Source organism: Megalops cyprinoides, chromosome 1 (assembly GCF_013368585.1).
Source record: "Megalops cyprinoides isolate fMegCyp1 chromosome 1, fMegCyp1.pri, whole genome shotgun sequence".
NCBI lineage: Eukaryota > Metazoa > Chordata > Actinopteri > Elopiformes > Megalopidae > Megalops > Megalops cyprinoides.
In genome coordinates this window covers 69,919,330-69,935,048 of record NC_050583.1, presented here as the reverse complement: position 1 = coordinate 69,935,048, position 15,719 = coordinate 69,919,330, and the positions used below count along the sequence as shown (strand labels likewise).

The following is a 15,719-nucleotide window of genomic DNA, read 5'->3' as shown; positions in this document are numbered from 1 at the left end:
TATTATGGTGGTGGGAAAAAGATTGAACTGAAAAGGGCAGAGGCTGATACATTCACTTTAAAAAACAAAAAAGGAGATAGAATCAATTTCTCATCAGATATCTGGTCAAGGCCACTACAAGTTGGATGTGCACATGAAATAGGTGCTCCACAAAATACAAATAAAAATATACCAGAATTGAATACACAAAAGCTTAGGAACAAAAGTGCCTTATATTGGTTAAATTGAAAATAAATCATACAACACTGAAGCAACATGAGTCTACTGTCTTCAGAATTCAGTTTTCTCTTTAAGTAATTCTAAATGGAGTAATCTTATGGATGAAGATATCCCTTCAGAAACCTGAATCTTGGAAGACATTAAAGGGTGAAAATGAGGCTAAAAATACAGCTAAAGTAGTGAATAAAGACTCCACCTTGGATAGGCAGCACTGAGCCAATGACAGTGAGGATTATCGAAAGTCATTCTCAGCACTCTAATAGCCTGCACTAAAAGTCTACCATAGTGATGTTACCAGACTGAGCTGAGTGGGTTGCCTGAGGCAGACAATATCATTTACACTGTCATCTGCACTGAAGGAAGAACAAATAGCAAACATTTAGTATCCCCTGTCATAGCTACTGCTGTCATACATACTCCACTGTGTAACTACCTAGCTAACACTCCCTTCTCTCACAATGAACGTAATGTTGTTAAAGCATAAGAAAGACAGCATGTGAACTTTATGTAAAAGTGTAGAAGCTTTTGAATAGTTTCTGATGTCACTTGGGTTGCATCAATTCAAACTTGCATACACATTAAGCTGCCAGCTTGCTCACATTTCCCTTGCCCATATGGAGAAACACACTCAAGCTGTTTGGCCTTACTGGTCAACAAAAGATTACATGTACAGAAACTTCATCTCATAGTTTTTTCAGTGATTCAATGTAATGTTACATCCAAATTTTAACTATGGGTCAAGGAAACTAACAGGCACATGATAGGTAACTTCCAACCAGACACTACACACCCAAGTCCCTGATCTTGTGGACCAAACTCAGTGAGGTCAACCACATTTATGATAAATAATATCACTGCCTTAAATTCATCAGTGAAGGTCCTGGAAAAAGTACCAATGCTAAACTGTACCGCTCCATTAGGTCACTCAAGGCTACTGTGACATAGGCTTATTCAACTGGCACCCTACCTCTAGCCACTGCCTGCTCATCATAGTTCTTATGACAGCCTCTGCATGCAGAAAGCTATTCCATAACAGACTGTAGAGTTTAATATCAATGATACAAACACCTGATGCATTTCTAAAATAATGGACCATTTAAATTCTAACTTCTAAAGTGTCATAACAGACAGAACATGTATGGGGCATATGTACTATATATGTATAGAAATGTTTCATAAAAATATAAGTAAGTCAATAACTTGAGGCTCCTATAAACCGGTATTTTACAACCCAGGCATGCCATCTCCCAAACGGATTTTAATTTTGGCTTCACTATAAAGAATAAGAGAACCCCCCCCCCCCCAAAAAAAAAAAAAAAAATCCACCAGACACAACATCTGAAATATGTTTATTAGGAACTAAAACTGAAGTTTTTGCTTTAAAGGTACTGTTCATGTTCAGATCTCTTTGGTTTATCCACAGAAATAGAATAATTAATGATGTATGGGGTATGTCAATGTATGTAAAAAAAAAAATCCCTCATCATAATAAAGATTGTGTTACATTCGTCTTGTACGTTACTCACTCAGTGACAGTCAGACAAGCTGATAAAGGACTGCCACAGTCCAAGCTCCTTGAATGTAAAACAGCAGGTTTCCTACAGTACATGCAGCTGGTGAAATGCCTCATTTTACTTTTTTCCCTGCATGACACTGCAGGAAACTGAGGACTTCGGTAAACTCAACAGCTTCAAGTCAATAATTAGCAGTAAGTTCCTGATCTTGACACTGAACAGCTGTGTTTCCTTACCCTGTATGGTGAAATGGCTGGGTCAATGCTGCAACAATGCTTAAATGCCTGCCTCTTTGTCTATAGTGCAACACAAGTTTGTTCTGCAAACTATGGCTCCAGCAGCTAAAAAATATATCAGAATAATTTCCACATTTAAAATCCCCATCTGCTGTACCTAAATGCTCAGTGGATCTACACCCCAACTTTGCTTATCTGAAAGTACTGGGATGCTGCACTGTCTGCTTTTGCCACCATTCTTTGAGGAAGACTGCCTCCTTGACCCTGTATCTTAGAAACCATACAAATGTATTAATCCAATCTCTAACCTTCTCCAAATCACATCAATAGCCAATATTCTGAAACTGATCTCTCTGGAGAACTCTCAACAAATATTTTGTTTGTGACAAATAATTCTAACTTATTATATGTGATGTACACTATGAAGAACAGTGCAATTTTGTGATGTTTGAAGACACTAAGAGGACACTGTCATGCTTGATCTGACAAAATGTGGAGTGGTCCGGGTAAAGACATTCCATTCAAATTTAAATTCAGGTGTCCTTTATTCATTGTTTCCTCCCTGTGACTTTCAGCACTTTGCCTCTAGCTCCTTTCCACTAACTCAATTCTTGTCATCTCTTCACCATCACTTCCACCACTTCCCTTTCACATCACTGTCATTGTCTATTATCATTTCCATGACTCTCTTCCTCATTATTCGCACGGCCCACGACCATTTTCATGACATTCTTTCACAACTCCTTTAAAGTTCATAACTAATTTTATGTCTCCTTTCCAAAACATCTCCAATAACATTATTCTAATGTTATCTAATGTTATCTGCAATATACATTAAAATAGGAAGTAGGATATAACTAAATACAAAGCAGAACTAAGGATGAATCAGATGCAGTTATTATTCTGATACACATGGTGAGAAGCAATGACAGGTAAGGACACATTTTAATGTATGGAAGGGCAGTGAATAGGCTTTTCTCATAATTTATGTCTTGTGCATACTTAACGATGTCCTAAAAATCAAGGTTCACATATCTGAAGTACAGTGACAAAACGATACTGTTGTTGTAAGCGCTTGCATATATTTACACTTTCCTGACATTACCTTGTCACCCAAGAATAATTAGATTCAAAATGAGACAATAACTACTTAATTTCTTTACTGGGTGTCTGGGAAATGCAACATGCCAGTCTTCATTCCAACATATCCCATTTATGTTAGTCTGTGCCTGACATGGTACAGTATAATCCTACTTTTCACCCTTCACCAGATTCAAGCATTGTGACAATGGAACAACAAAGAAATGCTCTGATTACATGCATGCACAATTAATCGATGTGTTAGTTCCATGTGAGCTCTCCCAATGACTTTGTTTCATTCAGAATCATTAAGTGGTTATATAGATACACAGGCCCATTATTATATTGCTAGCTCTCTGTGGAAAACGTAATAAGAATTGGCCAGTCTGTAAACTCCGCTAATAATGATGCTAAATATCACAGAGGAATGTGATACACATTGCTGGAATCAGCAGTTATTCATTATATTGGTTGGAAAGATTCCACTTTATGCAAACTACTTAAAACCAGTAGTCGAGATGCAAAGGACTTTACCATCATGTCACCTGTGCACACTTGCCAGTACATCTCTATTCATCTGGTAAATCTAGATACACTTTGAAAAGATTAATAAATTCTTCAGTATGCTGTTCAGCCATGGAAACATTTTGTTCTCAATGACTTGCTCCTATATCTGCATTTACAGCAAGACTTCTAAATAACCAGCTGCTTAAAGACAATAGATGCGCTTTGCTTGTTATACAGGGATTTCCAGCTTATACAGCCCTTTACCAAGAGAAAAAAAATTATTTATAAGAACTGAGAGACCTTCAGTAAGAAAATAAGCAATATATTAATATGTGAAGACTCTGAAATGAATCATTTTTAATGTTCACAATAAATACTACCATGGTAAAGAGGGGACTCCTATAAGTCCACTGTAGGGTTCTTGCCCTGATATTTTGGTAAGACAAAAATTAAAAAAACAACCAAAAGCAAAAAAATAAAAAGAAAATAAAATGAAAAGGCTTTAGCATTGTGCCCATCTACATTCTTCAGCCATTTACAGGTTTTCTGATCCAGTACAAAAGACTGGGTGACACTCCTAATAATATCTTACACAATTCAAATTAGAAGAAAAAATAAATAATTCTGCAGTTGTGCAAACAATGAAAAAAAAAAACAGTGATGTAAAATCCAACCAAATTCTGACAACAAAGGTCCAACTTTTTGTTTAAGGAAAAAATATATATTACCAGTGTTGTTCTCCATTTTTCCCACTCCCTACATGCTTGGTCAGGTGTGAAATGTCCATACAACCCTTGATTGCACATTTGAGAGTGGGAGGGCTTGGCCCCATCCCAGCATCCCCTTAGCCTCTCCCCTCAGACAAACAGGAAGGAGCAGACAGTAAACGGAGCCCCAGCCCTCCAAAATGTTTCAGACTTAAGTAGTTTCTCCTTTTTGTTAGCCCGCTATTAATACAACAACACAATATTTCCTGTCCAGTGATATGTCCAATAAAAAAGTGTTCCTTATATTACACACCAAAGGGAGGAAAAAGTATCTGCTTTCAACCCAGTTAATTGACATACCTTTTGAAACCAGCATCAAATAAATACCATGTGACTCTCTCTAGCCTCTAAAGAACAAGTACCTATTATTCCATCCATTTTTACACAGGTTCTTAACGGGTTTTTTGTGTGGCTCTGTTTCAATGGATCTTTCAACCCACTTTGCTTTAATCTCTGGCATTTTCTGTGTACTTACTACTGGCAGAGCAATATCCCAGAGTGTGGTTTCGTCATGACAGTTTATACATCCTTTACACAGTGATTTAATTTACTGCTTCCATTAGCAAGTGGCAATGTGCTAGCTATAGCATAAAGGTTATGAACACATTTAAGACCATTGTTGTTTTATCTATGATAAACAGCTGTTGCAGAGTGAGAGGACACTATTTGGCTGTTGTTTTCAGCAACTCCACCTAAGGAGCGAGTAAAGCTTGACCTGTAACTGAGTTAAACACAGATGTGCTGTGTGTAGCCTGAGTGAACTGTTTCCGGCAGTTTTTAATTTTTGCAAAATAAAATCTGAAACTTTAAAATACAACACCACTGCAATTGATCCTGTAAAATAACATAAATCAATTGAGATTAGTGTAGCAGCAGGGTACAGTAATATTTTCTGCCACATGGGGGCATTGCCATGGCAATGTGAATGAAAGCTCCCATGATCCATGAGCCACACGGTAACCCATCTCCCCCACCACCCAATCTGAAATTAAAATTCTACACGAGCGTAAGGCAGCATTTTGTTTTTGTTCCCTACAAGTAATGTGAACAGCGCTTTCAGATTAACGCAAAAGAATACAAACAAAAATAAAACAAAACTGAACAACCGAATAAACAAATATAAGCAAAACATCACCCTTTGCAGTCAATGATGTTGAAACCTTAGGAGGCTGGTTATGTGGGCCAAGCTGACATTAGTATGGCCCGACGTGCAAAATCCCGTCACTTCAAAAAAAAAAAAAGTCTTGTAATGGTTTTCCCCATCTTTATCATAAATAAAGATGGAGAAGAAAAAAGAGGAAGTAAACATATTTCCAGTGATAGCCTTGAATGGTGATGAAGAACTACTGGCTGTGTTGGGGATCTCATTCCCGCCCGCTGGCAGAGTAGGAGAATTGTGGGAAATGTGGCCGCCTCTCGTTATCCATACAGTCCATTCCATCTTCATCAACTGCCAGGGGAATAAGAGAGAAACAAGTGGATTATGAAGAGAAGTTACAAACCCAAGTAAATAGTAAAACACATGATCATCCATTTACAAATGTTCTATTGTATTAATCATGTAATGCAACTGCAATTTTCTTAAATAATGGAACACATTTCCATCCTATGTACATCATACCAAAGGTTGCTGTCTATCACTACACTCCTAAGTTTCGTGCAATGGTAAAGAGTACATGAAGACAATATGTCTGAGAATAGTTTGAGAAATGAAAAATGAAATTGAGTGAATGTGTAAATACTGGTGACATTTCTAAATTTGTTTAGAAAAATTAATTACACCTCAGTGTGACTTGAGACAAAGTACTGTTTACCATACTGGACATAGCCAGTGACCTAGAGCCACAACAGGAACGTGCAAATATCTGTAGTTCACTCCTAAATAAAGTGACATGTGAAATGTGTTTGGAGGCCACAATGGCTTTGACTTGTGTTCTAGAGAAAGGAAAGGTGTTTCACAAATTGTGCTACACACAATGAACAATGTGTGCCAAATCTGAGATTGATCAAGCAATGCTTCAGTGTTATGTAAAAATAGTGCAATCATAATTGGGTAGGCTGGGTTGTGGCTATGAGAAATGATGACTGAGTGAATTCTGTAAAAGGTTACTGACATGTGTGAAAATGTATTTGGCTACCCTATATACAATGCTGTCAAAAGTTATGCACATGAGGAAACCCCGGGAGAAAGACCAATGAAAAAGAAAAGAAACAGGACCGTACTGGTAGGCTTTCATCTGTTCTGGATTGAAAGCTTCAAGGTGTCAACTTCACCTGGAAATGAGCAGTCTTCACCACTCTTATGTCTTCCAGGTGGATTTTTGTCCTCAATAAAAATCATTAGATGCTAAGTGGCCTGCTCTGCTAACTCAGCTCCAGTACTGGAGCAGAGGCTTTTTCCATCCGATCCCTTCATCACATAATTGAATCAGTTATTAGGGTAAATTGATGTAAACGACCATATGCTCAAAGTACCGAAAGTATCTTACTTATTAGGGCGACAAACAAAATCTGCAGGATTGAGGAACCCCATGAGCAAGGCTGTCTACATGTGCCTTAACAACTGTTTGTGAATGCAGAGCAAGATGTTCTGTGTGAAGCATGTGACAGACAGGTGAAACTGACACTTTGCGGGATGTACTGGGATCTGCCTCAGACATGAGTGAAAAAAAATCTAATTCTAGTTTCTGATGGAGAACTCCTTATAAAATGTCCCACCAGGGACATAGGCTTGAGAAACTAAATGGGAGTGGGACTAAACAGGCTTGAAAATTCATGACAATCTTATGAAGCTGTGACTCACATTTTTCAGGAGGAGTTATTGTAATCGTCTGTGCCGTGAATTCTTCATCAAAATACCTGGTATCTGTCTCTGATGACACCTGAGGCTGGAAGGGAGGTATCAGCTGAAGAAGAAGAGAAATAAGTTCCTGCAGTGGGCTGCACAGGTTTGGCTGGAGGAAATGGTTCTACAGATCTTACACTATCATAGCTACCCTCTTATCAGCAGTCTGCGTACACTACTGAATTAGCTCATGCTAGTTTTTCTCAGGAAGAAGGGTCAGATCATTAACCCTAACTACTGTAATTGTACGGAGCAGAAAAAGTCACTTAAAAAATCCATAGCCACAATGATGGCTGAAGGAGCTGATCTATTTTTAGCCAAATATAATGACAAATAATACTGCTATTTACACATACTGTATTACCTCACATATACATATACATGTAAACACATATCATTGCAACTGGCTTCATGCACAGACAATCAGTGAAATCAGACAAAATAGCCATCACTTGCCACTTTCTCCAGTCTTACCTTTTTATCATATACATCTTGCCAGTCTAATCCAGCAAAGAAACTGTGTCGCATTATTTCTTTTGCATCATCTGGACCCCCACCAAGTCTATCATAAAGAAACAAATTACAGAAGTTTATTTAACATATATTTATTTGTCAAGACCTTACAATCAATACAGTACACATTGGCATGTATTTGAAAGACATTCCTTACATCTTATATTTTATATTGTAACATGCGCTATTTTTCCATGAGAGACTCCAGTCTGTGGCACTGACCATGCTGCAGTCCCTACGGTTATGACCTCAGTTCAGGCTATTGTGGAGCAGGGTGCAGAAATAACCAGTACCTTTTGTTGGGGTCTTTGATGAGCAGACCAGACAGTAGTGACTTGGCATCAGCTGAGAGCGTCCTGGGGAACTTGATGTCCTCCATGAGGATGAGCTCGAAGAGCTTCTCGTGATCCTGGTTGTAGAAGGGCAGCCGGCCACACATCATCTCGTACATGACCACGCCCAGCCCCCACCAGTCCACCGCCCGGCCGTAGTCATTGTCCTCCAGCACCTGGGAGGCAGGAGCAGCCATCATCAATGCTGGGCAACCTGGACTGACGCTAACGCAACACTGGGCACTCAATTACACATGTAAAACTCAGAGTGAGGCTTCCTTTCTTGAACATGCAATGAAAGAAAATGTAGTGGGAATTAGACGCCCAGCAATGAGCCACAGGCCCGTGTCTTTCATGAAACAATAATAAAAGAGGTGTGTGTGTGTGTGTGTGTGTGTGTGTGTGTGTGTGTGTTTCTGTGTCTGATAACTCCATTAAGACTGAACGCCTCAAAGCCACAACACAAAATCTACCCAGGGTTGAATGTGAACACTAAACCACAGTATCTCACAGTAATAGAGAGAGCTGCATCTCCCACAACCACTCTTGAAAGTCCTTTTTACCCACCATTTTTTTTGGAAAATTTACATTTCCACTGACTGTTGCACCTCTGCCCCCCTCCTCGGTCACAACCTAAAGGTTCCTGAGCAAACCGCTAAAATGGATAGTTCTGGTCCTAGATGTTAATCGGTCATAACAGCATTCCAGCCATGCTAAAATACACAACATAGAAACAGTTACAACATGACACACTTGTTCACCTGTGTATAATTATATCTAACTGTGTATAAATATCACTGTGCAGTCACTAAGAAGACACTGGGCGCTTAACAGTACCTCCCACTAAACAGGATTGGACTGACACCTGGTTAGTTAGATTGGTTACATTTGACCAAACCTGCAATGAAAAATATGGTTCAGCAAATCAGGACAATATGGAGAGCTTTAATATTATTTTTAATCACAAATTAGTTAACGCAGCTGATGGCTGATGATAACAAAGCGTATTACTAATTCAGAAACTACTGGAACTTAACCACTGAAGCTAAATGGTAACATTCAGATTAATGTAGCTATCTACCCTACACCCTAGAAGTTAGCCAATGTTAGCTAGCTAGTTAGGCTTACTGTTCATGACATGGAATGATGGGTTAGACCCACCACTGGCTTTGATCCTTGTCTTGCTTGGCAATTATTATTATGAAACAATGGTGTTTGTTTTTTTTTAATAATCTTATTTATTACACATTGGTGGATTTTTATTATATAAGTATCACTGCTGGTTTATAAAAGCAACAAGCCTCTTGAGGCCATGCTTTACAGTGATTTTAGAACAGCTAAGGGGAATCACAGGCAACATGTATGAATTAATATTATCTCCCAAATTACTTGTTCACTTGAATTTTGCTCAAATAATAAAACAAATTACCTCTGAAAACTACACTTAAGAATTTTAATGCTTTTTAAAGCCTTATTTTTAGTAAAATCAAATTATTATTCTTCATCAGAGTCTTTACTAACCTGCGGATACCCTGAAATTGTTTCCCATGTCTGCCCCAACTTTTTTTGTTTTATTTGGGGATGAACAACCAGCTGGGGTTAAAGCTTGTTAGAGAAAAATGTGAGCCACACAAGAAACATCGTCTGTTTCTGAAAACAGAATTATTGCTGTTGTTGTTATTTGGCAGAAGCCAGTCCTCTAGCCATTGGTTTGAATGTGGAGGGTGTGAAGGAACTCATGGTGCCTTTCCATGAGTGAGAGTTGGATCAAGGACAATGTGTGGACCACCATCCTGTTCACTCTGTACCTGCTACTACACATTAGATCAAACTCAGAGGTGCTGTTGCTCATTCCTAGTGAAGGGGGAGAACAGAGGCCTCTGCTTTGAATGGTGCAGCTGCCTTTCACCTGGCAGCTTGTAATTAACATGTCTATCTGAAGACATCCATAGCTGGATTCCAGCCAGTAAAGCATATGCTCCAGATCTTGCGAATAATGACGTCTTGTCTCTAATGTACACAGAGAGACGGACCTGTATCCAAATGATGTTCTTATTCTGGTGAACTCCTGGAAGAGCCATTCACAATTACAAGGTATCTGTCTTCAGTCTTTCCAGGTTACTACATCACAGCAATACACTCATCTATTCTTAACTCTACATTTGAGAGTTAAGCCATATGATGTAAACACAGGCAACCAGCTGAAGACAATTAGCCCTGGAATTAACAGAAATTAAGACAAAACTGGACAGCTCTCAAAACACACTTAATGCCCTATAAACTGTGAAAACCTGAGATGATAAATGACATATGGTTGATACATACTATTAGCCTGATTCTAGCTGGCTCTATAAATCAATCAGTCCTGCAGTTTTCTATTCGGTTTTATTTTTGCAAACTGATCTCAATAGAGCTTGCCGATTCAACAATATATCTAACTGACTGTGCAATGTGGCAAATAACAGTCTTATCTAAATTCTCCATAATCAACAACGTTTTCAAAAATTAAGTGGCTTTTTCTGCTGATGGTTTCCTCTTGAATTGATTACTCTTTGAAGCCAGCTACCTGTAGGTGTTTAAGGGATTAGATCCCCACCTGGCCTTTTGTATGCTTATAAAAAGCTAAACTCTTCTATTGACACTGCATTTTGGCAGTGGCTCTGACTTGCATGCATCCAGTTTTAATTAGCAAGAAGAGAGGAAAAGAGAGTCTGTGATCCTTTTTGTAAAGTTTTTTTATGCATTTCTTTTTTGATTCAATAAAATAGTCCACCTCATTATGAAGAAAGCATTGTTTCTTCCTTTTAGAATATTAACTAAAATTGTTCACAATTTTTTTTTTTTTGGTTTCACAAAAATTAATCCAAAAATTTATTTGTTTTGTACTTCGGATAAAAAAAAAAAAATTCTGACAAAATTCACAAGACTCCCTTTTTATCCAAGTTTAAAATCAGAAAGATGCAAAGTACAGTACTACTGGACAGAAGAGAGCTAATGTTACACGGTTAAAATAGAACATTAATTCTTTTAAATTGGTTCAGCTTCAGATCAACAGACATAAAAACTACAAGACCTTGGGGAACAAAATTTTGCTCAAGATTTAACCAGTCTCAGCTTGACTAAGGCTCAACTTGCAGCACATCTGAAAAATGGTACAGTTTCAATGTTTAAAACTGTTGCGGTGTGATATCTCCCACTTCAGTGGCAATGCAGCTCTCACTAGCAGAGCGGTCTCAGCCCAGAGAGACAGTGCCTGTTCATGTCGATATTTAGGGAAAAAGGAGGGGGTGGCGGGGGGTGGGCAGGAGTTTGTTCTGGGACTTTCAGGAGCAGCTCGGGAACAGGCGGGGATGCGATTAACGTACACAGAGCCAGTTGGGGCACCCCACCCCCCACTCCCATGTTCCAAAGCCATGGGCAAAGCAGCGAGCCTGGAGGAGAAATGTAGGCCCTGCTCTGGTGGCCATGTGGCAGGACTGCTGCTCCCAATGCTGGGCCTTTGGCATAGTGGGCTGGGAGGCCCGCGGCTCCACCAGTCCCCCTGTCCCCCAGCAGGGCTGAGGGAACAGCCAGCTCTGCCCGCTGCACGCCGGTCTGTCCACACACCCACAGCCACACACACAGCTCCATACAAATGGTCTTTGTACTAGAGACACTCCAGAGACATCTCTTTTTTCCACTATGAAATGAAGAGAGTAAAATGTACTAGAATGTGAATGTTGTGGGAAAACTATCACTTCTGTAAAACGAATTCCTGCTGGCCATATTCTGAACCCTGTTTTGTCTTAAGAGATTTCTGAAACAATAATGGAATTTCTTCTACACACACTTAGACATACTTGTAATAATAATGACAGAAGCAGAGCTATCAGAATTTACAGAGGAACAGTTATTTATCTACATTTATATTGGCTCTATTGTAATTTAATTCCAACAATAAATTCAATAAATAAAATACATCCAATTAAAAATACATAAACGCAAACCATTTTCTGAGGATCAAGACTTTCTGTAACAGCCAGAGGATTTGAAGAAAGGTGTTGTAGGGGAAGGGGATTTACTAAATACATCAGCTGCTGTCCTTTCCAGGCCTCTAGTTTAACATATAAAACACTGGACCCATGAGAAAGCTAAAGTTTTACTTTCATAACCCAAAGGAGTAGAGTGCCCCCTCCCCCTTCACTTCTCTTGCTCTTTTTTAATCCCTGCTACTTTGCATCCCTGGAACTTGGCACAGAGTGCATTGTTATTTTTACACCAGTATGGGGGTATAGATCTCCAGGTTTCCCAGCCACCTTCTTCCAACCTCCCCCATCTGCCACCATCTGCCTCTATTTAGCATGTACTTTTTTGTGCAATCACAAACTCCCGTGAAAAATATCCAACACTCAGATCATCTCCTGGCACAGTGGTGAGGCTGTGCAAAACAAAACGCTCCGCCAAATTGTCCTCTGTACCATTTCAACTGGAATCTATATGTGACAGATAAACAATCTTTCTACCTGCTACATCCCTTCTCAGTTGTGAGCACCAATGCACACATGCACACACACAGGCATGCATGCCTGTGCACATGCACACATAGCACACACCCATATGCATACACACACATGCATGCACATGTGTATGCGCATATGTGCACATGCCTGTGCTGATGAAAGTACAGTATGTGTGACCTGTACAGTACGGCAGTTTATGTGCATTTAAGTCAAGGATTCAGCACCCTACCTCTGGGGCAAGGTACTCGGGTGTACCGCAGAATGTCTTCATGGTAGCAGCATCTGTGATTCCCTCTTTGCAGAGTCCGAAATCTGTGATTTTGATGTGACCGTCTTTGTCTAGCATTAGGTTTTCCAGCTGGCGGCAGAAAAGGGAGGAAGAAAGAGCATTAAGGTGTCTCTGCTGAGATCCGACCATGAATCACACTCCAACTCCTCCTAAACTCTCAAAAATAAGAGAGAAGAAGGGAAAGAAGAAGAAGGATTTTCACAAGGACCTTAATAATATGGGTACAACAAAAACTGAACACAAACCCAAATGTAGACAGTTATTTGATAAAATTAAGCAAAATCACAGATGCGCTAGTGGTTCCTCCTCTGACATGTGTGAGGGGTAAAATAAATGAGACCAGGACTGAGATTCCTTGCAGTGGTGATGCTTTTCTCCACCCAGCAGCAAGTCCATGTGCTGTAAAAAACTTGACTTTTGATCTTAATTATATAGGTGAGGGACAGATAAATGCAACCATATTTTTTTAATCCATTCTGATGCCTTTACCTACCAAAATGTTTCAAAACCTCAATATGCTTGTATAACTGAGACAAATTAGATATTAAGAGCATGATATCATTTTCTTAACTCTCACACAGGTGTGGAAGTTACCACCACCTTGCACAAAAGTAGGTCTCCTTGTACCAGAGTACAAATTAGTATGTTGGACACACTGTCACACACTAGGATGGACAAGGAATGGTGTATGAGGAATGTCCACCCGAGAGCCACGTTTTCAGAAAATGTCAGGTCTTATTTCATTTGTTATTTCTATATGTTTATTTCTAAAAAAGAAAAAAAAAAACAAAAAAACATATCAGCTGTTTTGCTGCAGTTGATACTGCAGTATATCACCTTTGAAAATCCTGCTCACTTCACAACAAATGAGTGTTTGTTGAGGCACACTTTACTGTACATAGGATGAACATGCTGACTGACTGAATGTGAATAGCAAACAGTATGCAGACATAGCTTGTACAGTTAGCGTCTACTAGTGAGTTTGATTCTCCATGTCATTTCAGTTGCCATTTTCACTTTCATCTGTGTTTCTAAAATGTGTTTCTTCTTTCCCCTTCCTCATCAATGTTAAATCATGCATTTTTTTACACCTTAACTATACATATATTATTGCCAAACATCAGATTGCAATATTCCAAACTGTTTAAATTGTTTAATTGTTTCAGAATGAATCCAATGCTCCACCAACTGAGAATTATGAGAGGTACAATGACGTAAATTGCTATTGTATTTACAGAGAGCGGAGCTTGTTTTATTCATTTTGAGGATGACATATGTTCCATATAGTATCACCACATGGTCACACATATGACTAAATTAATCCATGGTTTTTCACAATACACAGACATCCTACTGGCATATCAGGAGCAAAAAAGACCCTAAGAAATTCACACACATAAGCCTTACAGATATTAATTGCACTTCTTTTCCATTTTTGGGTGTACTGTACTGCTAATGGGCACTACAACTTGTAAACAGAACGATGTGGTCTCCTCTACAGCCATGAAAGTTTCAGTGTTTCAAAATCTTGAGGCTTTAATCATATTTTACACATCCTGGCCCTTGACACACACACACACACACACACACGCATGCACGCACAACACACAGAATGGACACGCATACAGGACACACACAACAAACTGGATGCCTAAACTGCAGGGCAAGAATGGGACTAAGGGAACATTTCAAATATCTGATTACTTCCAGCAAGCAGCCATAGATTGTTAAATTGTTTTTTGTTCTTCTTTTTACCTTGAGATCCCGGTACACGATCTTGGCGGAGTGTAGGTAGTCGAGAGCAGAGACTATCTCGGCGCCGTAGAAACGAGTGCGGTCCTCCGAGAACACCCGCTCTCTCGACAAATGGAAAAACAGCTGCAAGATAAACAGTGGGGACAGGATTGCAATAATTACTGATTTAGTGGGTGGAAATTAACACAATGCAAACTGCCTCCCACTGCCATATTGAGTCGATGGATGGTGGGCCCTCCAAGGACGTGCGCTGAACCTAAATGGCAGCTGGCATGTTCTCCCTCCTCCTTCCAGAGAGGCATGGGAATGGCCTGTTAAATAAGCATTTTAATCAATACGCTGATCTTGTTAACAGTGGTTTCGGAGTATGTGATGGTGAGCCTACCCTCGGGGCACTATGGAGAGACCCTTACTGCAACCATCCTCTTATTTATAAAGAGTAATCACCCTCTTGCCTCGCTACATCTCAGATGCCCAGAAAGTAAAAGTTAGATAATGCACCTGACCCCTTCCTTCCACACTGTTCCCTCTTACAGAAAACAATACTGAGCCTGCAAAGGGGGATTGTTTGCATCAGTCCATGGTTTAGTAGTAGGCTGCAGGGGTTATTAAAGAGAAAGCTAATGGGAATGGGGGGGGGTGGCTGGGCACAGCTGAGGACAGGTATGCATTCATAACTGTACTGGCAGCTGTGAATGCGCAGGTTTTGAAAGAGTGGACAGACAGATCGGCACAAGCTGGAGATGCTGATGGAATGGCGCTGGCTTGACCAACGGAGGACACAGGTGACGCTTAGACAGAGGGAATGAAGGAGAGATTGTTGGCTGTCTGCTTCAGCCTCTGGTTGGAAAATGTCAGTGGGATACTAATCCAGAGAATTGAGATGGCTTCAATATGTCAACATCTTTTGCAGGTTCCACACCGTACAATGCATCAGATGCTTTACAAATATGTATGAAAACTAAAATGTAAATTTTGAGAGGTTTCTCATTTCCTCATGACTTAACCTACATGTAATACAAGTGTATTCCTTTTTTAATTTATGTCATTCTAAAGCTGACATTGTCACCTTTAAGATGATTGGTGCTTTTCTGGTGATTGAGATGGTATTTTTGACTCGGAAAAATCAACAATTTCTGAGAAAGCAGAACAAAAACAAAAAA

At 39.5% G+C, this 15,719-nt stretch overlaps 1 protein-coding gene across 1 annotated transcript in view; it reads right to left on the bottom strand.

Annotated features, from left to right (window-relative positions):
- Positions 1-3,998: 3,998 nt before the first annotated feature.
- LOC118775905 (RAC-gamma serine/threonine-protein kinase-like) overlaps positions 3,999-15,719 on the bottom strand; it is a 70,877-nt gene continuing 59,156 nt past the window's right edge. The window contains exons 8-13 of the mRNA XM_036525889.1: positions 14,557-14,679; positions 12,742-12,870; positions 7,975-8,189; positions 7,643-7,730; positions 7,127-7,229; positions 3,999-5,773 (exon numbers count right to left, since the gene is read on the bottom strand). Of these exons, the coding sequence (XP_036381782.1) occupies positions 5,688-5,773; positions 7,127-7,229; positions 7,643-7,730; positions 7,975-8,189; positions 12,742-12,870; positions 14,557-14,679 (744 nt within the window). The 3' untranslated portion in view covers positions 3,999-5,687. The remainder of the gene's footprint in view (positions 5,774-7,126; positions 7,230-7,642; positions 7,731-7,974; positions 8,190-12,741; positions 12,871-14,556; positions 14,680-15,719) is intronic.